This window comes from Aristolochia californica, unplaced genomic scaffold (genome assembly GCF_029961685.1).
Source record: "Aristolochia californica isolate CCGP_79_NKW_82.1479 unplaced genomic scaffold, dmAriCali1.0.hap1 SCAF_16, whole genome shotgun sequence".
In the NCBI taxonomy this organism is placed as follows: Eukaryota; Viridiplantae; Streptophyta; class Magnoliopsida; order Piperales; family Aristolochiaceae; genus Aristolochia; species Aristolochia californica.
The window spans coordinates 15,961,831-15,982,587 of record NW_027181837.1 but is presented as its reverse complement, the minus strand read 5'-3'; the positions used below and the strand labels follow the sequence as shown (position 1 = coordinate 15,982,587).

Genomic DNA, 20,757 nt, shown 5'->3' with positions numbered 1-20,757 from the left:
ATTATTTTTACCCTTGCAGATTACTCACAATTTTCACGTTGAGCGCCAGACCGAGTCGTGAACTTTGCCGACTTGACACGATTTTTCTTGTTTTTCTAAAATCTTATCAAACTGATAGCCGGTGGATTCGGTATTCAATATTTAATAATGGCATCAACCCAGATTCGTTGAATCGGACCGGCCCTGGTCCTCTTATCCTGTTAGTGTACACCGAGAGTGAAAATTAAATCCCTTCCCTGATCGTGTTATTTCACTTAACTCGTTGCCCTCTCCCTTGGACCCTCTCACCTATCGGTCAACTTTGCCCCATAACCTTGTCCCATTGGAGGTTGACCTATTCTACAACCCCATCTCCACCTACTCCTGTCATGTCACAATAATGTGGTTGATTTTTTAACCTTCTCTTAATAGCCTTTTTTGTGTATTAAAAAAAAGATGACTTATTTGTGTTAGGATGATTATAAGACTTTATTCATGTCCCAATAATGCGGTTGATTTTTTAACCTTCTCTTAATAGCCTTTTTTGTGTATTAAAAAAAATGACTTATTTGTGTTAGGATTATAAGACTTCATATGAACTTCTAAACATTAAATAAAATTTATAAACTTAAACGGAAACATATCTCCCATCATGGCGATCAATTTTTGGCGATGATCGTAACATCTCATCTATTTCAAAGGCTCATCGATGGCAACATTCAGAAATCCTTTGCTAGACTAGATCCATTAACTTCTCCTTTCCATCCAAGGAGGAGAGGTTGTAACTACTACCAGTTACAACCGACGATCACTATTCACCCAGGGAAACCACCCGATGAATGAGTCAGTTTTGGAAACTGACTTATATTCTCCCACTTGACCCATTCGTATACTTAATATGTATCATTGAATATTGATACATCTTCAAGAATATTTCTCATGGATATAATATCCTTATACTCAAACAAAGAAGATTAAATTACATGAATCGTGATGGTAAGTCCTTTAGAGTAAGTATTACCTTCCACGTATTATAATGCAACTGTCACCTTTGAATGAGAACCTTATGTGACACATTTTTTTATAAATTAACTTCCAAATGCTTATTCAAGATCATTTTATATTGTCATTCTCTAAACTTTATGTATACAACCAAATAAGAGAAGACAAAAATGAACTTAATGGAGCTTTTTTTCAATTGACAAATTGCGAGAGAAACATAAAAAGAATCTCAATTACATAAATTACATAATAGAACTGAGTTTCATATGTTCAACATGTCCCAGCAACGGGTGGTAGACCTTTTGTCAACGAATCAACAATCATTAATCCGGTATAGCTAAAAACTTTATGTCAATATGCTTACTATGACTTCCGCTCTTATTGTTCTTGGCCAAAAGCACTGCTGCGGAATTATTGCAATAAATCCTTAATGACTTAGAAATTGTGTCAATAATTTCAAGCCCTGAAGTAAAACTCATAAACCATATAGCTTGTGATGATGCTTCAAAACATGCTACAAACTCTGCTTATGTGTTACAATAAGCAATCTGCTTTGCACTTATCCAAGAAATGGCCCCTCCAGCTAATAAGAAGATATATCCTGATGTCAACTTTCTGATATCAACGCAACCAACAAAATCAGAGTTTGAATATCCAATCACTTCCAGATCAAATCGACTATACGTAAGATTGTAGTCTTTAGTCCCTTTAAGGCATCGCATGACTTTCTTTGCAACTTTCTAATGGTCCAAACCATGATTACTTTGATATCTACCTAACATTCCCACTGCATATGCTATGTCAGATCTTGTGCAAACCTGAGCATACATTAAACTTCCAATTATGAAAACATATGGAATGTTTTTCATTTGTTCTCTCTCTAAATTATTTCGTGGACCTTGTTCCAAACTTAATTTGTTACCTTTGACAATAGGTGCAACAACAGATGAACAATTATTCATACGATATCTCTCTAGAATTTTGTTGATATAGGTTTCTTGAGACAATCCTAATGTCCCTTGGGATCTATCTCTATCAATCTTTACACCCATGACATAAGAAGCTTCGCACATATCTTTAATATCAAATTTCATCGAGAGAAATCGTTTGACCTCATGAAGTAATCCTAAATCACTTGAAGCAAGTAAAATATCATCTACATATAGGACTAAGAAAATTATTTGGCTCCCACTAATCTTATGGTATATACATTAATCTATGATATTCTCTGTAAAACCAAATGAAGAAATAACATCATGGAATTTTAAATACCACTGACGGGAGGCTTGTTTCAGTCCATATATAAATTTAGTAAGTCTACAAACTAAGTGATCAATCCCCTCTGAAATGAAACCTTCAGGTTGTTTCATATAATCCTCTTCTTTTAGGTCTTCATTGAGGAAAATTATTTTCACATCCATTTGATGTAACTCCATATCAAAATGAGCTACTAATGTCATGATTATCCTAAATGAATCATTCTTTGAAACAGGAGAGAAGGTATCATGATAATCAATTTCTTCTTATTGAGTAAATCCTTTGGTTACAAGTTTTGCCTTATATATTTCAATATTGCCTAAAGAGTTTCTTTTGGTTTTAAAAACCCACTTAGGAGGGGTTAGTCCACAATGAACTTGAATTGAAGTGAAGAATTGAATTGAACTTAAATAAATTGATTCAACTTCAACTCATCCTTGGGTGTTAGTATAGACGAGTTCAAGTGCACTAGAAAACATATTACAGTGTTGGTGCCCCCGAATGAAAAGTATGATATAAATAAGAGAATGAGTAACATTTTTATAATATTCTTAAATAGAACATATACCTAAACAGATAATTAACCAAAATAAACATGGTTACTACACTTAAAAGTGATTTAACGTGTAGTATTAAAATATGTTAATATCCTAATTAACGAAAAATAATATTATATTACTTAATGATTATAGTTTATTATAAATTAATACAATAATTACGTGTGACTAGAATAAATTATTAAAAATTAATAAAAAAGTAAAAAATAACAGAAGCGCATATAATAAATAAATAAATTATTTTTTAATAACATAAGAAATATTTTAAAATTAAAACTCACTAATTTAATATAGTAATAAAAAATAAATATAATAAATAAATTTATCAATAACATAATATATATTTTTATGTATTAATAATTAATAATATATTGTCACAAAATTTAAAACCATTGGTTTAATTAATTATACCAATGGGATAATTAAACCAAAAAAATAAATATTTTAATTATGACTATTAAATAAATAATTTAATATAGTAATTATAAAATTAAAAAATATATTTTATAAATAAAAAATATAAATTATTATTCTTATTACGATGGTTTAATTTTTCCTTAAATTGGAAAAAATTAAACCATCGTCTTCCTCAGCGGCGGGCCACGACGACGGAGGCGGCGCTCCGATGGTACGCCGAGAGTGAGAAGAGAGGGAGGCCGAGAGAGAAGAGAAGCCGGGCTCGGTCTCCCGTACTCTACGACGGAGGTTGAGAGAGAGACGAGAGGGGGGGGGGGGGGGAGGAGAAGTGAGGGAGACCAAGAGGTTCTGCGACAGAGGCTCGGCCTCCTATACTCTACGACGGAGGACGAGAGGGAGAGGAGAGGAAGGCCGACGGGAGGCAGGGAGGGAGAAGAGAGAAAAACAATTTGGCCGAAGGATCGCGGAGGGGGGGAAGCAACGCACGATTCAATTGGTTGATTCTCAAAATAGTGGGAAACCAAATGCCCTGATTTTTGCCTGAGAGAATGAAGTGATGTAATTTAACTTCAATTCAATTCATTTTACACTAACGATATTATTTAATTAAGTAAGTAATGCGGGGCTTCATTGTGGACTACCCCCCCTTGCAATTCAACAATATCCCAAACTTGGTTTTTAGCCATAGAATCCAACTCTTTCTTCATGACATCATTCGATAATGTGGATTTATGTCCACTCATGGCTTGTGAAAACATAATAGGGTCATCTTCAGCACGAATGTCCATGTCAGACTCTTGAAGGTACACTTCATACTCTGAAGAATTTGTAGGTTTCCTAACTCTTGAAGATCTTCTTAATGGTACTTCAACATTTTTGTGTTGAGAATGTTGAGTAACTGGATCTATAGGAGTATCCTCATGATGAGATAGTTCTTCAACTATTGTTTGTACTTGAGAAATCGGATCCTGATGATTATCATGAATGACAACCAATCTATGTGAAGTTGTAGGAGCTGGTTGAGAACTTGTATGCTCCTCAAAAACTAAGTTTTGAGGTTGGCTACTCCCACTAATCTCATCATTCTCAAGTAACCTTGTATTTTTAGATTCAAAAATTCTTGTCGAACGAGATGGACAATAAAATTTGTATCCATTAAGACTTTTCTACATAGCCAATGAAATATCCACTGACTGTTCTAGTCTAATTGTTGAGATTTCTTCCCTTATACAACAATATATTCTTTCCTTGAACAGAATATATTGTAATCCCTATAATCTCTGTAATCTTTGTAATTACAATCGATCTTACCATGTGTAGATGATTACGATCTATAAAATGGTTATTTATGCCAGACGATGTGAATAGATAATTAATACAATTCTAACCATATTTTTGACTTGGTATTAGAGCACGAGAACCCTTCTCCTTCCCGTCGTTGAGGAATAGAGAAACAACTCTCCATATTAATCTCTGTAGTCGTCGTGAATAGCACTGTTTAGTAGTGCTACCGTATTCATCTTTGTCGTCGCCGTGAACAACACCATTGTCACCCTACTCCGGCAAAACTTTTGAAAGTCGCCGACTACTGCAGCCTAGCCACCACTCGGCCTTCTAGCAACCCGCACCAATGGTCCCAACGGAGAAGAAAAAGCTACCTTAACTTTCCCGTATTCTTCTCTATTTTCGTCATGAATAGAACTGTCGTCACCCTACTCTAGCGGAACTTCCGAAAGTCGCCGACAATTGCAGTCGAGCCACCGCTCGGCCTTCCAACAACCTGCACCAGCATCTCGATGGGAAGAAGAAGGTGCGATTTAATTTTTTTCTTAACTTAGGTATAATTTTTATTTTTCTATCGAATGACCCATGACAGCGGCTAGCCAATACACCCAAAAGACCGATCTGTTAGGTGCGGAAAGCTACCGCCTACAAGAGTGGATGGAACCACTCTGACACCCACCCCGCCCATTCTTGACCGCCTCTCACGGTATTCGAACGCAGGATGTGGCATGCCCAGCTCGGATACCATGACAGTGGCTAGCTGATACACCCAAAAGACCGATCTGTTAGGTGCGAAAAGCTACCGCCTACAAGAGTGGACGGAACTACTCTGACAACCCAGACTCGGACCATACCAGAATCAGAGACCCAAACTGGGTCAACCCAACAACAAGAAACAAACTGGACCAGTTCTCAAACCAGACCAGAATATGAGATCCAAATCGGGTCAACTCAGCGACAGTACTCAAACCGAACCAGAATCAAAGACCCAAATCCAGTCAACCCAGCGGCAGGAAGCTGGCCAGACCAATTTTTGAGTGTTTATTTTATTCTAATCACGATCTTCTTGTATCATGTCGAAGGAATCAACATCAATTATTCATGTTCAATATGAAAACTCTGGTTTTACAACCAGCGTCATTCTTACGGAAGTTAACTACAATGTATGGTCCCAGATCATGGAGATGCAAATTGCAAGGCGTAAGAAACTTGAATATATTATGGGAAAACACCACTCCCACAAGAAACTGATGCTCCCTATATGAAGTGGTATGCCGAAAATCAAAAGGTCAAGGGGTGGTTGCTAACCTCTATGTCATCGGATATTATGAAGCACTATATTTGACTATGCACCGCATGTGAAATCTGGAATACTCTAGCCAAAGATTTCTACGATGGGTCAAATGAATCGTAACTTTTTTCATTGAATCAGAGAGCTTTCTCTACCAAACAAATTGGTCGCCCTCTATCAACGTATTATTGTGATCTTGTGGAAAATTTCCAAGAACTTGATCATCGGGACAGGATTATAATGAAAGATCCTAATGATGTTATCGCCTATAGAAAATCCGTTGAAAGATTGTGTGTACACATTTTCTTAATTGGATTGGATACAGAATTCCAACAAATCCGAAGTGAGATTCTCAAAAAGGACCCAACATTGGATCTTGAAGAAGCCTATGCTTACGTAGAACCACTCTAAATGGTGAAGTTGATCGTGTTGAATCATCTGCACGTCGAGCTAAACCTAAAACAGCTCGACCAACTGGTCCAACCTGTAATCAAAATCAAGCATCAGGATCTCAAAATTGTAGCTATGAAATTGGAACAACAAAATCATAGCATATTTGTACTCATTGTGGTGAAACTGGGCATACAAAGTCATGATGTTATGAACTGATTTGGTGAAACTGGGCATATAAAGTCATGATGCTATGAACTGATTGGGTATCCAGAATGGTGGGATCCTACCAAAGCACCTCGCAAACAAAACTCTAAACCAAATAATCATGCTTCAGTTGTAGTAGCAGAACCTTCGACCTCCAACAAGATCGAGTATGCATCAGCTTTAACTGCAACATCTGGCAAGGTTTTTCATACTTTCGGTCCTGGTAATAATAGTGAATGGATAATTGATTCTAGTACTACTAATCACATGACCTTTGACAATCATCATATTCTAGTTATGAAACCATCTTAACAGCATATTGTATCCACAACAAATGGTACTCCCTCTCATGTTATTGGAGAAGGTTCCATCACCCTCACTCAAAATTTGAGTCTTGATTCTGTATTAGTTGTTCCAACTCTCAATCATAATTTATTATCAGTGGCTCAAATAACTCTTACTCTGCATTGTATTGTGATTTTTTTTGCCTAACCTTTGTGTTTTTAAGGACATTCGAACTCAAAAGACAATTGGTTATGGTAGTAGAAGGGGGAAGCTTTATTACCTTGATCTAATGCTAGAGATTTCTAATAAGTTAGCTCAAGCATTCGTCGTGAATAAATCTGCAGATTCTGAAATTTGGCTATGGCATAAATAGTTAGGTCACTCATCCTTTGGATATTTAAAGAAATTGTTTACAAAACTCTTTACTCGATTATCTGTTTCAGAATTTAAGTGTGATGTATGTGAATTGGCTAAAAGTTATCGTGTTCCATTTCAAATAAGCATGAATAGGAATCCAGAACCCTTTATGATTATCCACTCTGATGTATGGGGTCCGGAAAATATAACCTCTCTTAGTGATAAATGGTGATTTATTTCCTTTATTGATGATCACACTTGTATGAGTTGGATTTGCTTAATGAAATCAAAAAGTGAAGTTAGTTCATTGTTCAAACAATTTCATAGAATGATAGCCACTCAGTACCATTCTACAATACAAACTCTCCGTAATGACAATGGTGGAGAATTTTTTAATCAAGGCTTCAAATAATATCTAGATGATCATGGTTTACTCATCAAACTACTCGTCTGTACGCCCCTCAGCAAAATGAGGTTGTAGAGCGAAAGAACCACCACCTTCTTGAGGTTGTTCATGCTTCCTTGTTTGAAGCTCATATGTTGGCTAGTTACTGGGGTGAAGCCATCACAACTGCAACGTATTTTATCAACCGAATACCCTTGAGTGCATTAAAATTTCAGACCCCCATGAGTGTTCTTCATGAAGCTGTAAGTTCACTTGTTGTGCTGAATCTACTACCTAGAGTTTTTGGGTGTGTAACCTTTGTTCATCTTCATAAGCCCTTGCAAAATAAATTGGAACCACAAGCTCTCAAGTGTGTCTTTGTTGCTTATGCTCAACATAAAAAAAAGGTTATCGTTGTTATCATCCTCACTCTCGCAAATTATATGTCACTCTTGATGTTGTATTTCACGAAGATAAATGTATCATTCTACACCCAAGTCATCAATTCAGGGGGAGAACAAGATTGAATTGCAGATCCTTAATCATCATTCAGACACCTTGGATATTACAAGTGGTGAGTATTCAGATTACAACAGTGAACATTAAAGTGATTCAAAAGAGCATGATTCACAGGATGGAAACAATCAAGACCAAATGAAAGTGGCGCAACCAGAATCTCAGCCGACTACTTTCCCCCTTCATGATGTATCAGTGGATCAATTGCTTTCTGAGTCTGAGCCTCAGGTAAGTTTTGAAATTCAACTAAGAGTGCTACCTCATCGAACCACAAGAGGAAAACCTAGAGTTAATTATGAACCTCTTCTCAACTCTAAATCTCAGTATCCCATGCATAATTTTGTGTCTTACCATAGATTGTCAAAGGAAAGTGAAGTATTTGTGAATCAATCATCTGCTATATCTATTCCTAGTAGTATGTAGGAAGCCTTGAAAGATCCTAAGTGGAGATAAGCTATGAATGAATAAATGAAGTCCCTCCAAAAGAATTCAACATGGGAAGTGGTTGACTTACTTGTAGGAAAGACACCAGTTGGATGGAGGTGGGTATTTACCATTAAATATAAAGCCGATGACACCATTGAAAGGTTCAAAGCAAGGCTTGTCGCCAAAGGATATACTCAAACCTACGAGATTGATTACATGGAATTATTTTCACCAGTGGCCAAGATCAATACTGTTCAAATTCTACTATCTCTGATTGTGAATCTTGATTGGCCCTTATATCAGTTTGATGTTAAAAATGTATTTTTGCACGGAGATCTCCAAGAAGAAGTATATATAGAATTATCTCTTAGATGTATTATGCAAACCAAATGATGCAAACAAGTATGTAAACTGAGGAAGTCCCTATATGGTTTGAAACGGTCCCCGAGGGCGTGGTTTGGAAGGTTCACCCATTTTATGAAGTCTATTGGATACAAGCAAAACAACTTATATCATACTCTCTTCTTGAAATCTAATGAGGAAGCAATCACATCTCTTATTATGTATGTTGATGTTATCATAGTAACTGAGTATGATCCAAAAGAAAAGAAAGCATTGCAAAGTCATCTTGCCGGAAAGTTTGAAATGAAAGATCTTGGTTACTTAAAATACTTTCTTGGTATTGAAGTGTCAAGATCGAAGGAAGAATTTTTCTATCTCAACAAAAATATGCTTTGGATTTGTTGTAGGAAACTAATATGACAGCATGTAGTCTAGTCAGTACTCCCATGGAAGAAAATCTGAAACTGGAAACACATTCAGATCAAGTCCCTACTAACAAGGAACGTTATCAGAGACTAGTTTGGAGGTTAATGTATCTTGAACATACCAGACCAAATTTAGCTTATGTACCACGTGTGGTTAGTCTGTTTATACATTCTCCAAGTGAAGAACATATGAATATTGTCAACCGTATCTTGTGCTACTTGAAATCATCTCCAGGGAAATGAATTTTGTCTAAAAAGGGAGGTGACTAGAAAATTGAAGGTTATACCGATGCCAATTGGGCTGGGTCAATAGAGGATCGACGATCTATATCTGGATACTTTAAATTTGTAGGTGGAAATTTGGTCACTTGGAGGAGCAAGAAACAAGAGGTGGTGGCTAGATCGTCAGCTAAAGCCGAATACAGGGGAATGGCCAAAGCAATATGTGAATTATTATGGACCAAGAATTTGATGTAAGAATTACACATTGAGCAGACAAGTCCTATGAAATTATACTGTGATAGTAAGGCAGCATGTGATATTGGTCACAACCCAGTCCAACATGATAGAACTAAACACATTGAGGTTGATAGGCACTTTATCAAGGAAAAGTTGGAAGCAAGAATTACTTAAGTCCCTCATGTTCGGTCTCAAGATCACCTTGCCGATGTGCTGACCAAGGCAGTGTCTTACCGAGGGGGAGTGTTGAGATTTCTTCCTTGTACAACAATATATTCTTTCCTTGAACAAAATATATTGTAATCCCAGTAATCTCTATAATCTCTGTAATTATGATCGATCTTACCATGTGTAGATTATTACGATTTGTAAAATGACTATTTATGCCAGATGATGGGAATAGAAAATTAATGCAATTCCAATGTTATTTTTTACTTAACTTTGTCTTATGTGGATTGTAGATCCAAACTTCAATGGAACAGCTCCAAACATGTACATGCCTTAAACTTGGTTTCCAACCTTTCCATAACTCAAACGACATTTTATGAACCTCCTTGGTTGGAACCCTATTGAGTACACAAACTACAGTTGTGAGAACTTCACTCCACAAGGACAATGGGAGATCGGAGTTACTAATCATACTCCTCACCATGTCCACTAATGTTCGATTTCTTATTTCAACCACATCATTTTGAGATGGTGAGCCAGGCATTGTGTATTGTGGATCAACACCTTTCTCCTCAAGAAACCTTGCAAAAGGACCAAGCAATTGTCCCCTTTCAATATACCTACCATAATATTCACCACCTCTATCTGATCTCACGATTTTGATTTGTTTGCCTAATTATTTCTCTACTTCTACTTTGTAGACCTTAAAAGTATCTATTGCTTCACTTCTATCATAAAATAGATGTAGCTACATATATTGTGTATGGTCATCAATAAAAGTAATGAAATTTTTCTGACCATGGAAACATGCATCATAAGGACCTAAAATATCAATGTGTAATATTTCTAAACTTTTGAAGTCCTCCTAGCCCCTTTTTTTACTTGTTGGTTTGCTTTCCTTTAATGCAATCCACACATGTGCTAAAATCAGTAAAATCAAGAGCCTTAAGGACTCCATCATTAACCAATATTGTAATTCTATCAATGGAGATATGATCTAATTTCCTATGACGCAACATGGAAGATTTCTCATTTATAACACTAAGCTTAATGCCAACATTAATACCATGCACAGTAAGACAACAATCAAAGGTAGGGTTTAAAAAATTTTTGAACAATTCTTCATCTAAAATTCAATTTCCAACAAGAACATGGTCTTTATACAATTTAAGGGAATTTCCAAGGAAATTAAATTGAATCCAAAAAGTGAAAGTCTAGAAACTGAGAAAAGATTTTTAGAAAAAGATAGAGCATAGAATGTCCTTTCAAAGTCTAATACAAAGCTAGTATTTAGGGCAAGTCTGTAAGTTCCAACCGCCTCCACATGTGAACCCATCTTGTTTCCTGGATAGATGGAACATTCTCTTGGCATCGGTTTTCGTTGGTTTAAGAAACCTTGCATGGTGTTGGCAACGGGGATTGTAGTACTAGAATCAATCCACCAAGTGTTATAAGAAGCATGAGTCATATTAGATTCAAAACTCACTAAAGATATGAAATTACCTTTCTTTTCAATTCAACGCTTAAACTTGGGGAAAGTCTTCTTTATATGTCCTTTCTTCTTGCAGAAGAAACATTTGACACCACCCTTATATTCTTTATTAGACACTTTTCCCTTCTCTTTCTTAAAAGGTTTCTTGTCTTGAATCGTCAAATGCACACTTTCGATCCTCTCCTGATTCTGCCTCCCTTCCTCTTGTACATACATGGTCAAAAATTTATTAATTGACCATTTATCCTTATGTGTGTTATAAGAGATTTTGAAGGGTGCGTATGCATACGGAAGCGAGTTATGGATGAAGTGGACAAAAAATGACTCGGACATCTCAATCTCCTTCGATTTTAATCTTGCGGCCATATCTCGCATCTTCATGATGTGCTCATGCACACCCTTGGTGCCAGTAAATTTCATGGAACACATTTGGGTTATCAAGGTGTTCACTAATGCCTTATCGGAAGTCTCAAACTGTTCCTAAATAGCTTGAAGATATCCTTTGCTTTGGCACATTTAGGAATTGATCAACGGATACTTTTCCCAATATGAGACTTAATAAACATCAAACTTAATTGATTGGATCGCTCCCAAAGTTCAAATGATGTTTTCTCAATTTGGGTATTAGATTCTATGGGATTTAGAGGTTCATCCACTCGAAGTGCCAAGTAAAGATCCATGCACCCTAATAACATGAGAATTTTCTCTTTCTACTCAATATAATTTCTCTATTTAAAGGAATAATAGAGGAATCAAAGTTTGGGACAGACAAAGTTTGAAGAACTGCAAAAAAAACAACAAGCTTACTAAACATGTATTGAACAATTTTTTTTGAATATTAACCTATGTAAATAATTCAAAAAAATAAATCAGCGTGTTAGTATAATCTTTCTTGTGGTTTTAAATTATAACACATATGCAACTTATGTCTCTTTATGATGGGACCCAAAAAAATTGTTTGTAAATGAATATTCTAGGCCTGTGGGCAACTAAAACTTTTTTTTCCAGTATTTCTTTCCCATCCTGATTAATCACTTAAATATAACATTTACTTTGTGGGTTAAATTATTATATCTTCATGATTAATCACAATATTTTATGTCATTAACTTTATGTGACTAAACTTAATGTCACTAGACATTTTCATAATCAAGAATGTTGTGGCAATAACTCAATTATTCAAATGTATACTAAAAATCTGACTTAAAAAAATAATTGACTAAAATTGTTGTCAATTATTAATTCCTTATATTTAGGTCAACTTAAAATATGCATAAAAATGAAGTATGCATAAAACCTAAATAAAAATTTTCACAATTGAAAAATTGAAAAAATATGCACAATGACTATATGTGCATGCACAATTATGTAATTCATATGAATTAAAGGAGAAACTGCATAAAAGACAGATATATTGATTTTCTGAAATTTAACTTTATATTATGTGTATCCAACGATCATACATAAATGTAAGATGGCCCAATGGTCTCCGGCACCAGAATTGAATCAAGCGCGCGGGTTTGAATCCCTACAAGCGCCAGCCACGTGTAGAGGAGAGTTCGATGATAGCCACCATTGACCCCCCACCGGACATCAGTGTCTCTGGCGCACCCCAAGCCGGCGAGCACTGCCGTTTTGCCACTAAGGACCGAAAACCTTCCCTGGCCTCTGTCAACAACTCGACGCTGGCTTGCACCAACGCACGACACCCACACTGACCTCCAACGCATGATTCCCATGCGTGAACCTTTGGCCGACGCGTGCAGAGAACACCGTCAATGCTCTAGCGCTCAAATGGCTCAATCAGTATTGCCGGAGAATTCATAAACCGGTGCTCCCGACCTAGCTTCGCTCTTTTGAGAGCCTTCTTAATGCTGACGCTTATAACGCCGATGGGCTTCATAGCGCCAACGCACGCAAACATCGAAGAGTGTACATATAGTGTGTCGCTTTGTTTTGATCAGAGAGGACAACTCTGATACCAAATGTAAGACTTCATATATGAACTTCTAAACATTATGAAATTCATAAACTTAAAAGAAAACATACCTCCCGTCATGGCGATCAATTTTTGACAATGATCAGAACGTCTCGTCTATTTCAGAGGCTCATCGATGGCAATGTCCAGGCATCCATTGCTAGACCAGATCTATTAACTTAAACTCCTATCCATCAAAGGAGGAGAGGTTATAACTACTACCTGTTACAACCGACGACCACCATCCACCCGGGGAATGGGTCAATTTTGGAAACTGACTTACAAGGATGACCCCTCCTAAACTCTCTATTACAAATAGAGAAGTTGGAAAGAAGGGGACTCCCACCCCATTCTCCAGTCTTCCATTTGTTTTTAAGATAGGAGTTTCTCCTTTGTCATATGGAACTTTTGCAAGATGAGGGAAAGGCTCTCAAACCCTTCTTATGTCATGTGGAACCCTACCAACTAAAGCATATGGTGTTCTCACATGATTTTAGTTTTTTCCTTTCTATGTTTTGAAATGGTATGGTCACATATGATCTTCCTAAGTCATGGTGGTCAAGTAACCCAATTAAATTAGAATCTACTCAGTCCAATCATCTCATCGGCTCATATTTTATAATTTTGCTATTAATGATTAATTATTTGTGTTTAACTTAATTGAATATCAGAATATGGGAAATTATGAATGTTAACATTTCACATAATACATGCATGAGCTAGTTTGTTTTTCAATGGATGAATCATTACCAAATCCAACTTCACCTTGTTCAGTTCAAGTCAAATGCCAATTCAATTGCATATAAATATCAACTGATTATAAATTACTATAGAAATATCAAATGATTATAAATTACTATAGAAAAATCAAATGATTAAAAAACATTATTATAAATAAATATAAACTTTTTTTATCAAATAATAGTGAATGTATTTTATTCTATTATCTTATAGTAAGTTACATGGTACGACTGAGGGGTATAAACTCCAATTGAAGACATCAATAGTCTTTAATTCCACCTTTATAAAAATTTGAATTTGTTCAACCAAATTTTGATTCATTTGATTCAATCTAGTTAGCATTGACTAGCTAACATCAAAATCTCGTGGATTTTTCTATAAGAATCAAAATACCTAGGATTACTAAGAGTGTGTTTGTGCAAATAGGAAAGAGCAGGAAAAATATAATACAAAAATTTTCACCTTTTGTGCTATTATTGGGGACAAAAAAATTTCCTCCCAATTCTTCTTGTTTCCTTTCGATTCCTCACACCTTTAAAAAATTATTAAAAATGAAAAAAAAAAAATTTCTTATTACTCCAATAGGAAACTATTGGAAAATTAAACTACTAAGCACTACAGTGCTTCTTCATCACTTATCTCTTACATTTAATCTTATTTTTTTTAGTATTTATAAAAATGAATTTATATCTAATGTCAATGCAAACACCATCATTAATTTTTTTATTGCTTCCTATGATAGCACAAATGACAGAAAACCGACAGAAGGAAAAAGAATTTAATAAGAAAATTTTCCAAACAGAAAATTGATCAAAGAAAAATTAATTCTCCCATCGTTTTGTTTTCCTTTAGCCACAGAAACGGTCCCTAAGTCAATTGACTACGTCAAGAGACTAAGACATGATAGCCAACACTTACTAAGCCTAATGAGTAGCTAAGTATAAAGTCCTTCCAATACAAAGATCAAACAAAAAAGTCATATCATAATAATTGATTTAGGATTTCTTGAGGCACGTTTCAGCATCGTAACAAATCACGGTTATCCATTCATGTGGATAAAAAGATAAAAAGAAAAACTATAACAAATCAGGTTTTCTTGAACCTTATCTCAATATAAGACCAAATTAAGGCCACTATCTGTTCATATAGATCTCATGTGGATGGAAAGCCTAGACACAGCCTCAAACTGATACACGGCTTGAGGTATCCCAGAAAAATAATGGTTAGATAATGTTATTTTAACCTGATTATACTTATCTATAAAGACTATGTACTCTATTCAAATTTTAATACGTATAATGAAGACTTTTAGTAGTTAATACAGTTGCAAAAGAAGGTGAAGACGTATCTTTAGCTCAAAAGGCCAATTTGAGGTTCCTCTCACAGCGTCTCCAGTTCCGGGAATTTACATTTGCACCTTTTTTATCGCTTTCACACAAGCCCAACCATCCATATGGGACACAATTATATTGTCTACGTACTTGGAGTAGCACTCCTCGATCTGTGAAACCTGCAATCAGATAAAAGATAATTAGATGGTTCTCAAGGACAAGGAAAAAAACTGCTTTTAAATGATTCTAGACATCCCGTTTTATTTTTCTTTTGTCACAAACCAGGGGCTTCTTAATAAAACACTCTACATGGGTCCAATGCATCATCACTTTTCAATAAGGGAGGGGGAGGGTTCGTGGTTGCTTATCAAGTACTTTCCCATGAATACATCGCCTCAAGATGGTTACAACTACCACCATAACTATTAGCATCCCAAAAGCAACTGCAGATAAAGTCACAGAATTTCAAATTGATTTGTAATCAAACCCTGAAGGAGCAAATTATAGCAAGTTTCTGTAGAATAACAATACCTGCTCAGATAGGATACCAGAAATGCCAATGACTCCTCCAGGCTTAGCATAGTCCGCAATGTGATCAGCCAACTCAATTAAAGGATTCAACAATATGTTTGCAATAACGATATCAAATTTTTCTTTTTCATTATAGATTTCCTTATGCTCTCTGGCATCATCAACCATATGGCCATCTGGGGAATGAAGAGAGACCATGCGCGAACCCAGATACAAATGCATCTTATCAGGTTGGATGTCATTTAGAGCAGCGTTTTGGCGTGCAGACGTTATTGCCTGGGGATCTATATCAACTCCAACAGATAAAGCAGCTCCCAACTGCAGTGGAAAAGACAGATACAGTTGACCTCCAGATGATAATAAAAGTGGAGGGGTGAGTGAACCCAAAAATTTCCACCCACTCTCAGAAATAATCAATGTTAATAAACATTATCACCAAACACCTTTCTCAACATTTATCAGGTAGCTAGATTAACCCGGTTGAGTGAGACTTTTTAACATCTAATCAAACACTCCCAGGTCTCCTGTTTTGTTGGACCTTACTGGTTTGCTGGCACTCAAAGCACATCTATTCAAGAGGTATTTCGCCTAAGAATAGGTCCATGCAATATAAATTAACAAATTGTCCCTACTTTTGTATTTTATGTTGAGTGACAAAATATAAAATGGCAAAGCTGTAATTTTCTGTTTTTTTAAGGTTTTTTTTATATGTAAGCAATCAAGGGTAGTGTTGAAGAGCAAATATGGAAAAGTCTTACATGACTCTCACAGTAAAAATTCTACAGAGCCAAATCAATATGGTGGAATCCAAGAAGAATCTCATGGGAGGAGGGTCTCACAGAAAAGTCACAATTAAAGGTGTTTTAGTTATGTTAGTCTTACATTTATGTTTAATTGTTCAATTATTCAATTGTTCCAGGACTTATCTTTTAGTATTTAACTTTGGGTATAGTTGGGATAAGGATAGTTTAATTGTAATTGGATTCTAATTGTTTCCTCTATTTTAAATAGAGGCTCATTGTATTCAAATTACAACAAGTCAGTAAAGTAACTCTTTTCTAAAAATTCAATAGGTAGTTTAGCCAAGTCATATAAAATCAGTTTATTTCATGCATTGGTGCAAGGGCTTTATGTCTTTTAGCCCTTTATCTTATACTTCAGGAGAGGAGGGGTCAAACTATTGCCCTAATCTAGATTAAGGAAACTGTAGCAGATTATCTATTCTGGCCTCTCTTCTCATTCTCTCATCTTCTCTGTAATACCTATATCAACTCATCATGATCAGAGCTCCGGGAAATTGAAACCCATGCAGTTTAGCCCTTCGTACCTCTTATTCCTTTCTTCTTCATAATTTTTCCTTTCTAAATTCATCAGGGACGGAAATACATCTACAGATCATTATTGCAGATCTCAAAACGTTCCTCTTATTCCTATCGTACACCTTCAGACGATGGATTGACGGCCTATCTCCCATCTCTGGGTGACAATCTCCCACTGCCTGGTTCTGTCTGTGCAACACTCTTGTCTATGTTCTGCTGTTTCAGGATGCAGTGAAGGTGTTTGCTAATCAAAGCTGAGTGATGGTTCTTCTAGTGCCTGTTTTTTTACCTGTGACATGTCCAGGCATGAGGTTTCTTTATCTGAAGCAACTCAAGGAGAGGTTAGTGCACATGGAACCTAGAGAAAGAAAAAGTGAATGAGAATTATAGGATGATTTACTTTCTTTAGAGAATATAGTTTATTGTGAGAGTGCGTCCTATAGACATTGTAATAGAATACATTTTTTAGTATTAGCATAACCTCATGGAAAGTGTTCAGGAATTAATTAATAAAATGAATTTAAGATGAGATAACGAGAAGAAAATGAAAACTTATGCAACTATTGGCTACTCCAAATCTCTAAGTTAGAAAATAACTTTTAATGTAATAACTGGAATTTAATTTTATAAATAATTAAGAAAAAATTAATTTAAATTTTTATATAATTTTCAATTGAATTCGTAATAATTTTATTTAATTAATATAATTATAAATGATAAATAATCACAAATTTTCCAAATGAATAAATTCATAAAATAAAATAAAAAAATAATTTATAAATAATCATCAATTGAATGCAAAATAATTGTATTTAATTAATTAATATATATTAATTAGTTTAATAAATTATTGATTTACATATATTATTAATTTCATATTGTAAAAAGTATGAAACTTGGAGAGAGAAGAGGAGGAGAGAGAAAGGGAGAAGAGAAAAGGATGCACAAGCTCTAAATAAGCTGTGTTAGGGGTCATGAACGACCCTCAATACTATTTATTAAGATTAGACAATGGGAGATGGACAAGCTCGTAAGGACCCGCAGAGAACGAAACAGAATCATTCTCTTCCTTCGTTAGGTTCCCCGAAGATGAGTTTTACAGAAATCCTGAGTAGCTCTCCTTACTGAATCCTCCAAAAGGTAAAGAGGATCGGAAACGGGTGTAATGGGCTGAGTGACTAGAGGTAGGAGGAGGCAGAGAGGCTGTGTTTCTCCATCTACAGCGCCAAGAGTAGGTAACCACGGCGAAAAAACAAGGCTGTCTATTTAAATTATTATTATTATTTAATTTACCGACCCTACAATAAATTACATAAATGACAAAAATGCCCCTCTTACATAAGAAAATCACTTATTTCCTTATAAATCCCATTCTACACTTCCTATGAATATAAAATTTTAGATAGACTAAATTGAACATGCTGAACAAGATAGTGTCATAATATAAAATATCCTATCATGTAAAATGACCAAAATACCCTTGAGCTAATTTTCTCACACCCCCTCAAGTTGGAACATATATATCCATGAGGTCCAGCTTGTCACAAAAGGTCATGAATCCATGCTTTCCTAATGCCTTGGTGAAACCATCTTCATGTTGATCAACTAACTGAACAAGGGGGTGATCACTTCTTTCTTCATCACAACATTTTTCACAAAATGGCAATCCACCTCTGTTCTCTTATGAAAAATTAGATTGCTAATAAGTTTGTTTATCACAAAACATAGTCCTGGCTTCCTTCTGATGAAAGCCTAACTCCCTAGATACCGATCTTACCCTCGCTAACAGTATCTGCGATAACTCTGTATTCAGCTTCTACGTTGGATCTAGCTACCACATTCTGCTCCTTACTCTTCCATTTGATTAAGTTACCACCCAGAAAGACACAATGGCCTGGAGTAGATTTTTTGTCTAGCTTTGACCTAACCTAATTTGCATTAGAGAAAGTCTTAATTTTCAAGTGACCATTATTTTTAAAGAAAATACATTTCCCTGGTGTTCCCTTGAGATATCTCACGATCCTTTGAGCTGCTTCAAGATGGATCTTCAGTGGGTATTCCATAAACTAGCTTACTACACTCACTGCAAAAGATATACCCGGGCACGTAACTATGGCGTCAAGCTTCCCAGTCAATCTCCCTATACTATATTTTATCATTCAATTCTACACTTTCGTCATCGTGCAAATTGAGTCCAACTTACATTGGAGTATCTACAAGTTTAGCTCCCAATAATCCATACTTGTGTAACATATCAGTTATATACTTTCTTTGAGATAACACTAATCCTTCTTTGCTTCTTGCAACTTTTTTTGAGAAGGTGATATTTTTAAAAATCAAAGCCAAAAGGCCACAAAAATTCAAGAGAGCGAATCCAAAACAACAAGAGAGGGGAGAGGAGCACCTTGCTTAGCAAGGGCATCATCTACAAATTAGCAGATCTTGGAATGTGAGACCAAGTACAATCATTGCTTCTAGCAACTTTAACACCCAATAAATATTTCAATGCCTCCAAGTCTTTGGTTTGGAAGAAAATAGCAAGTAACCTTTTAACTTCTTCAATTCTAAGGGTATCGCTACCGGACAATATAATATCATCCACATATACAAGTAAAACTATCCCGAAGGTCTTTTCATGACAAACAATGAATGATCGCAATGGCTCCTACAGAAGCCCATAGACATCACTACTAGGTTAAAATTTTCAAACCAAGCACGAGGGCTTTGTTTTAGATCATATATTGCTTTCTTGAATCTGCATACCTTGTGCATCTCTCCCTAAACAACATACCCCGGAGGTTGCTCCATGTAAACTTCTTCTTCAAAGTCACCATATAAGAAGGCATTTTTTATGTCTAATTGGAATAAGGGACACCCTTGAGTAACAACAATAGATACCAGAATGTGTACTGAGGACAATCGAGCAACTGGAGAAAAGGCAAACACATCTACACCATAAGTTTGTGTCCTTTGGCAACCAAATGAGCCTTAGACCTCCCAACCGAGCCATAAACTTATATTTGGCAGTATACACCCAACTACAGCCAATCACTGTAGTACTAAAGGTAACTCACATAATTGCCCGTTTCCTCACTCTAACAGAGTAGCCATCTCAGCATCCTTGACTTCCTTCCATCATAGAGAGGACATAGCATCCTGCACTAAAGGAGTAGTACAAACAGAAATAGACAATGCAAACTTTTTGTAGCTGTCAAGCTGATGATCATATGACACAAAATGAGACAACAGATAATGAGTACCTTTCCGAACACCTTTCCTTAAAGCAATAGGTAAGTGTAGATCATTTACCTCAGGATCCTGAAACAGAGACGAGACATGGTCTGGCATGAGAGAAGAGGCAGTGGGCTGAGAGAGATGCACCTGTCGATGTTGATAAACCTACAAGAGTTTCTCAATAATGGTATTTGGCGTAGGTCCAAGACAATTATCAATCAGTAGGGGAATAACTAACTCAGAAACTGAGGAAGAAGATGGTACATCAATGGAAGTAGTCGACTCAAAAAAGGGAGTATCCTCAAAGAATGTGACATCTGTTGATACAAATGTTTTTTTAGTAGATAGATAAAACACTTGTATCCCTTTTGTGTATGAGAATAC

General features: G+C 35.8%; 1 protein-coding gene across 1 annotated transcript in view; it reads right to left on the bottom strand.

Annotated features, from left to right (window-relative positions):
* Positions 1 to 15,059: 15,059 nt before the first annotated feature.
* LOC137953878 (uncharacterized) overlaps positions 15,060 to 20,757 on the bottom strand; it is a 47,813-nt gene continuing 42,115 nt past the window's right edge. Inside the window, exons 6-7 of the mRNA XM_068801415.1 lie at positions 15,821 to 16,138; positions 15,060 to 15,468 (exon numbers count right to left, since the gene is read on the bottom strand). Of these exons, the coding sequence (XP_068657516.1) occupies positions 15,364 to 15,468; positions 15,821 to 16,138 (423 nt within the window). The 3' untranslated portion in view covers positions 15,060 to 15,363. The remainder of the gene's footprint in view (positions 15,469 to 15,820; positions 16,139 to 20,757) is intronic.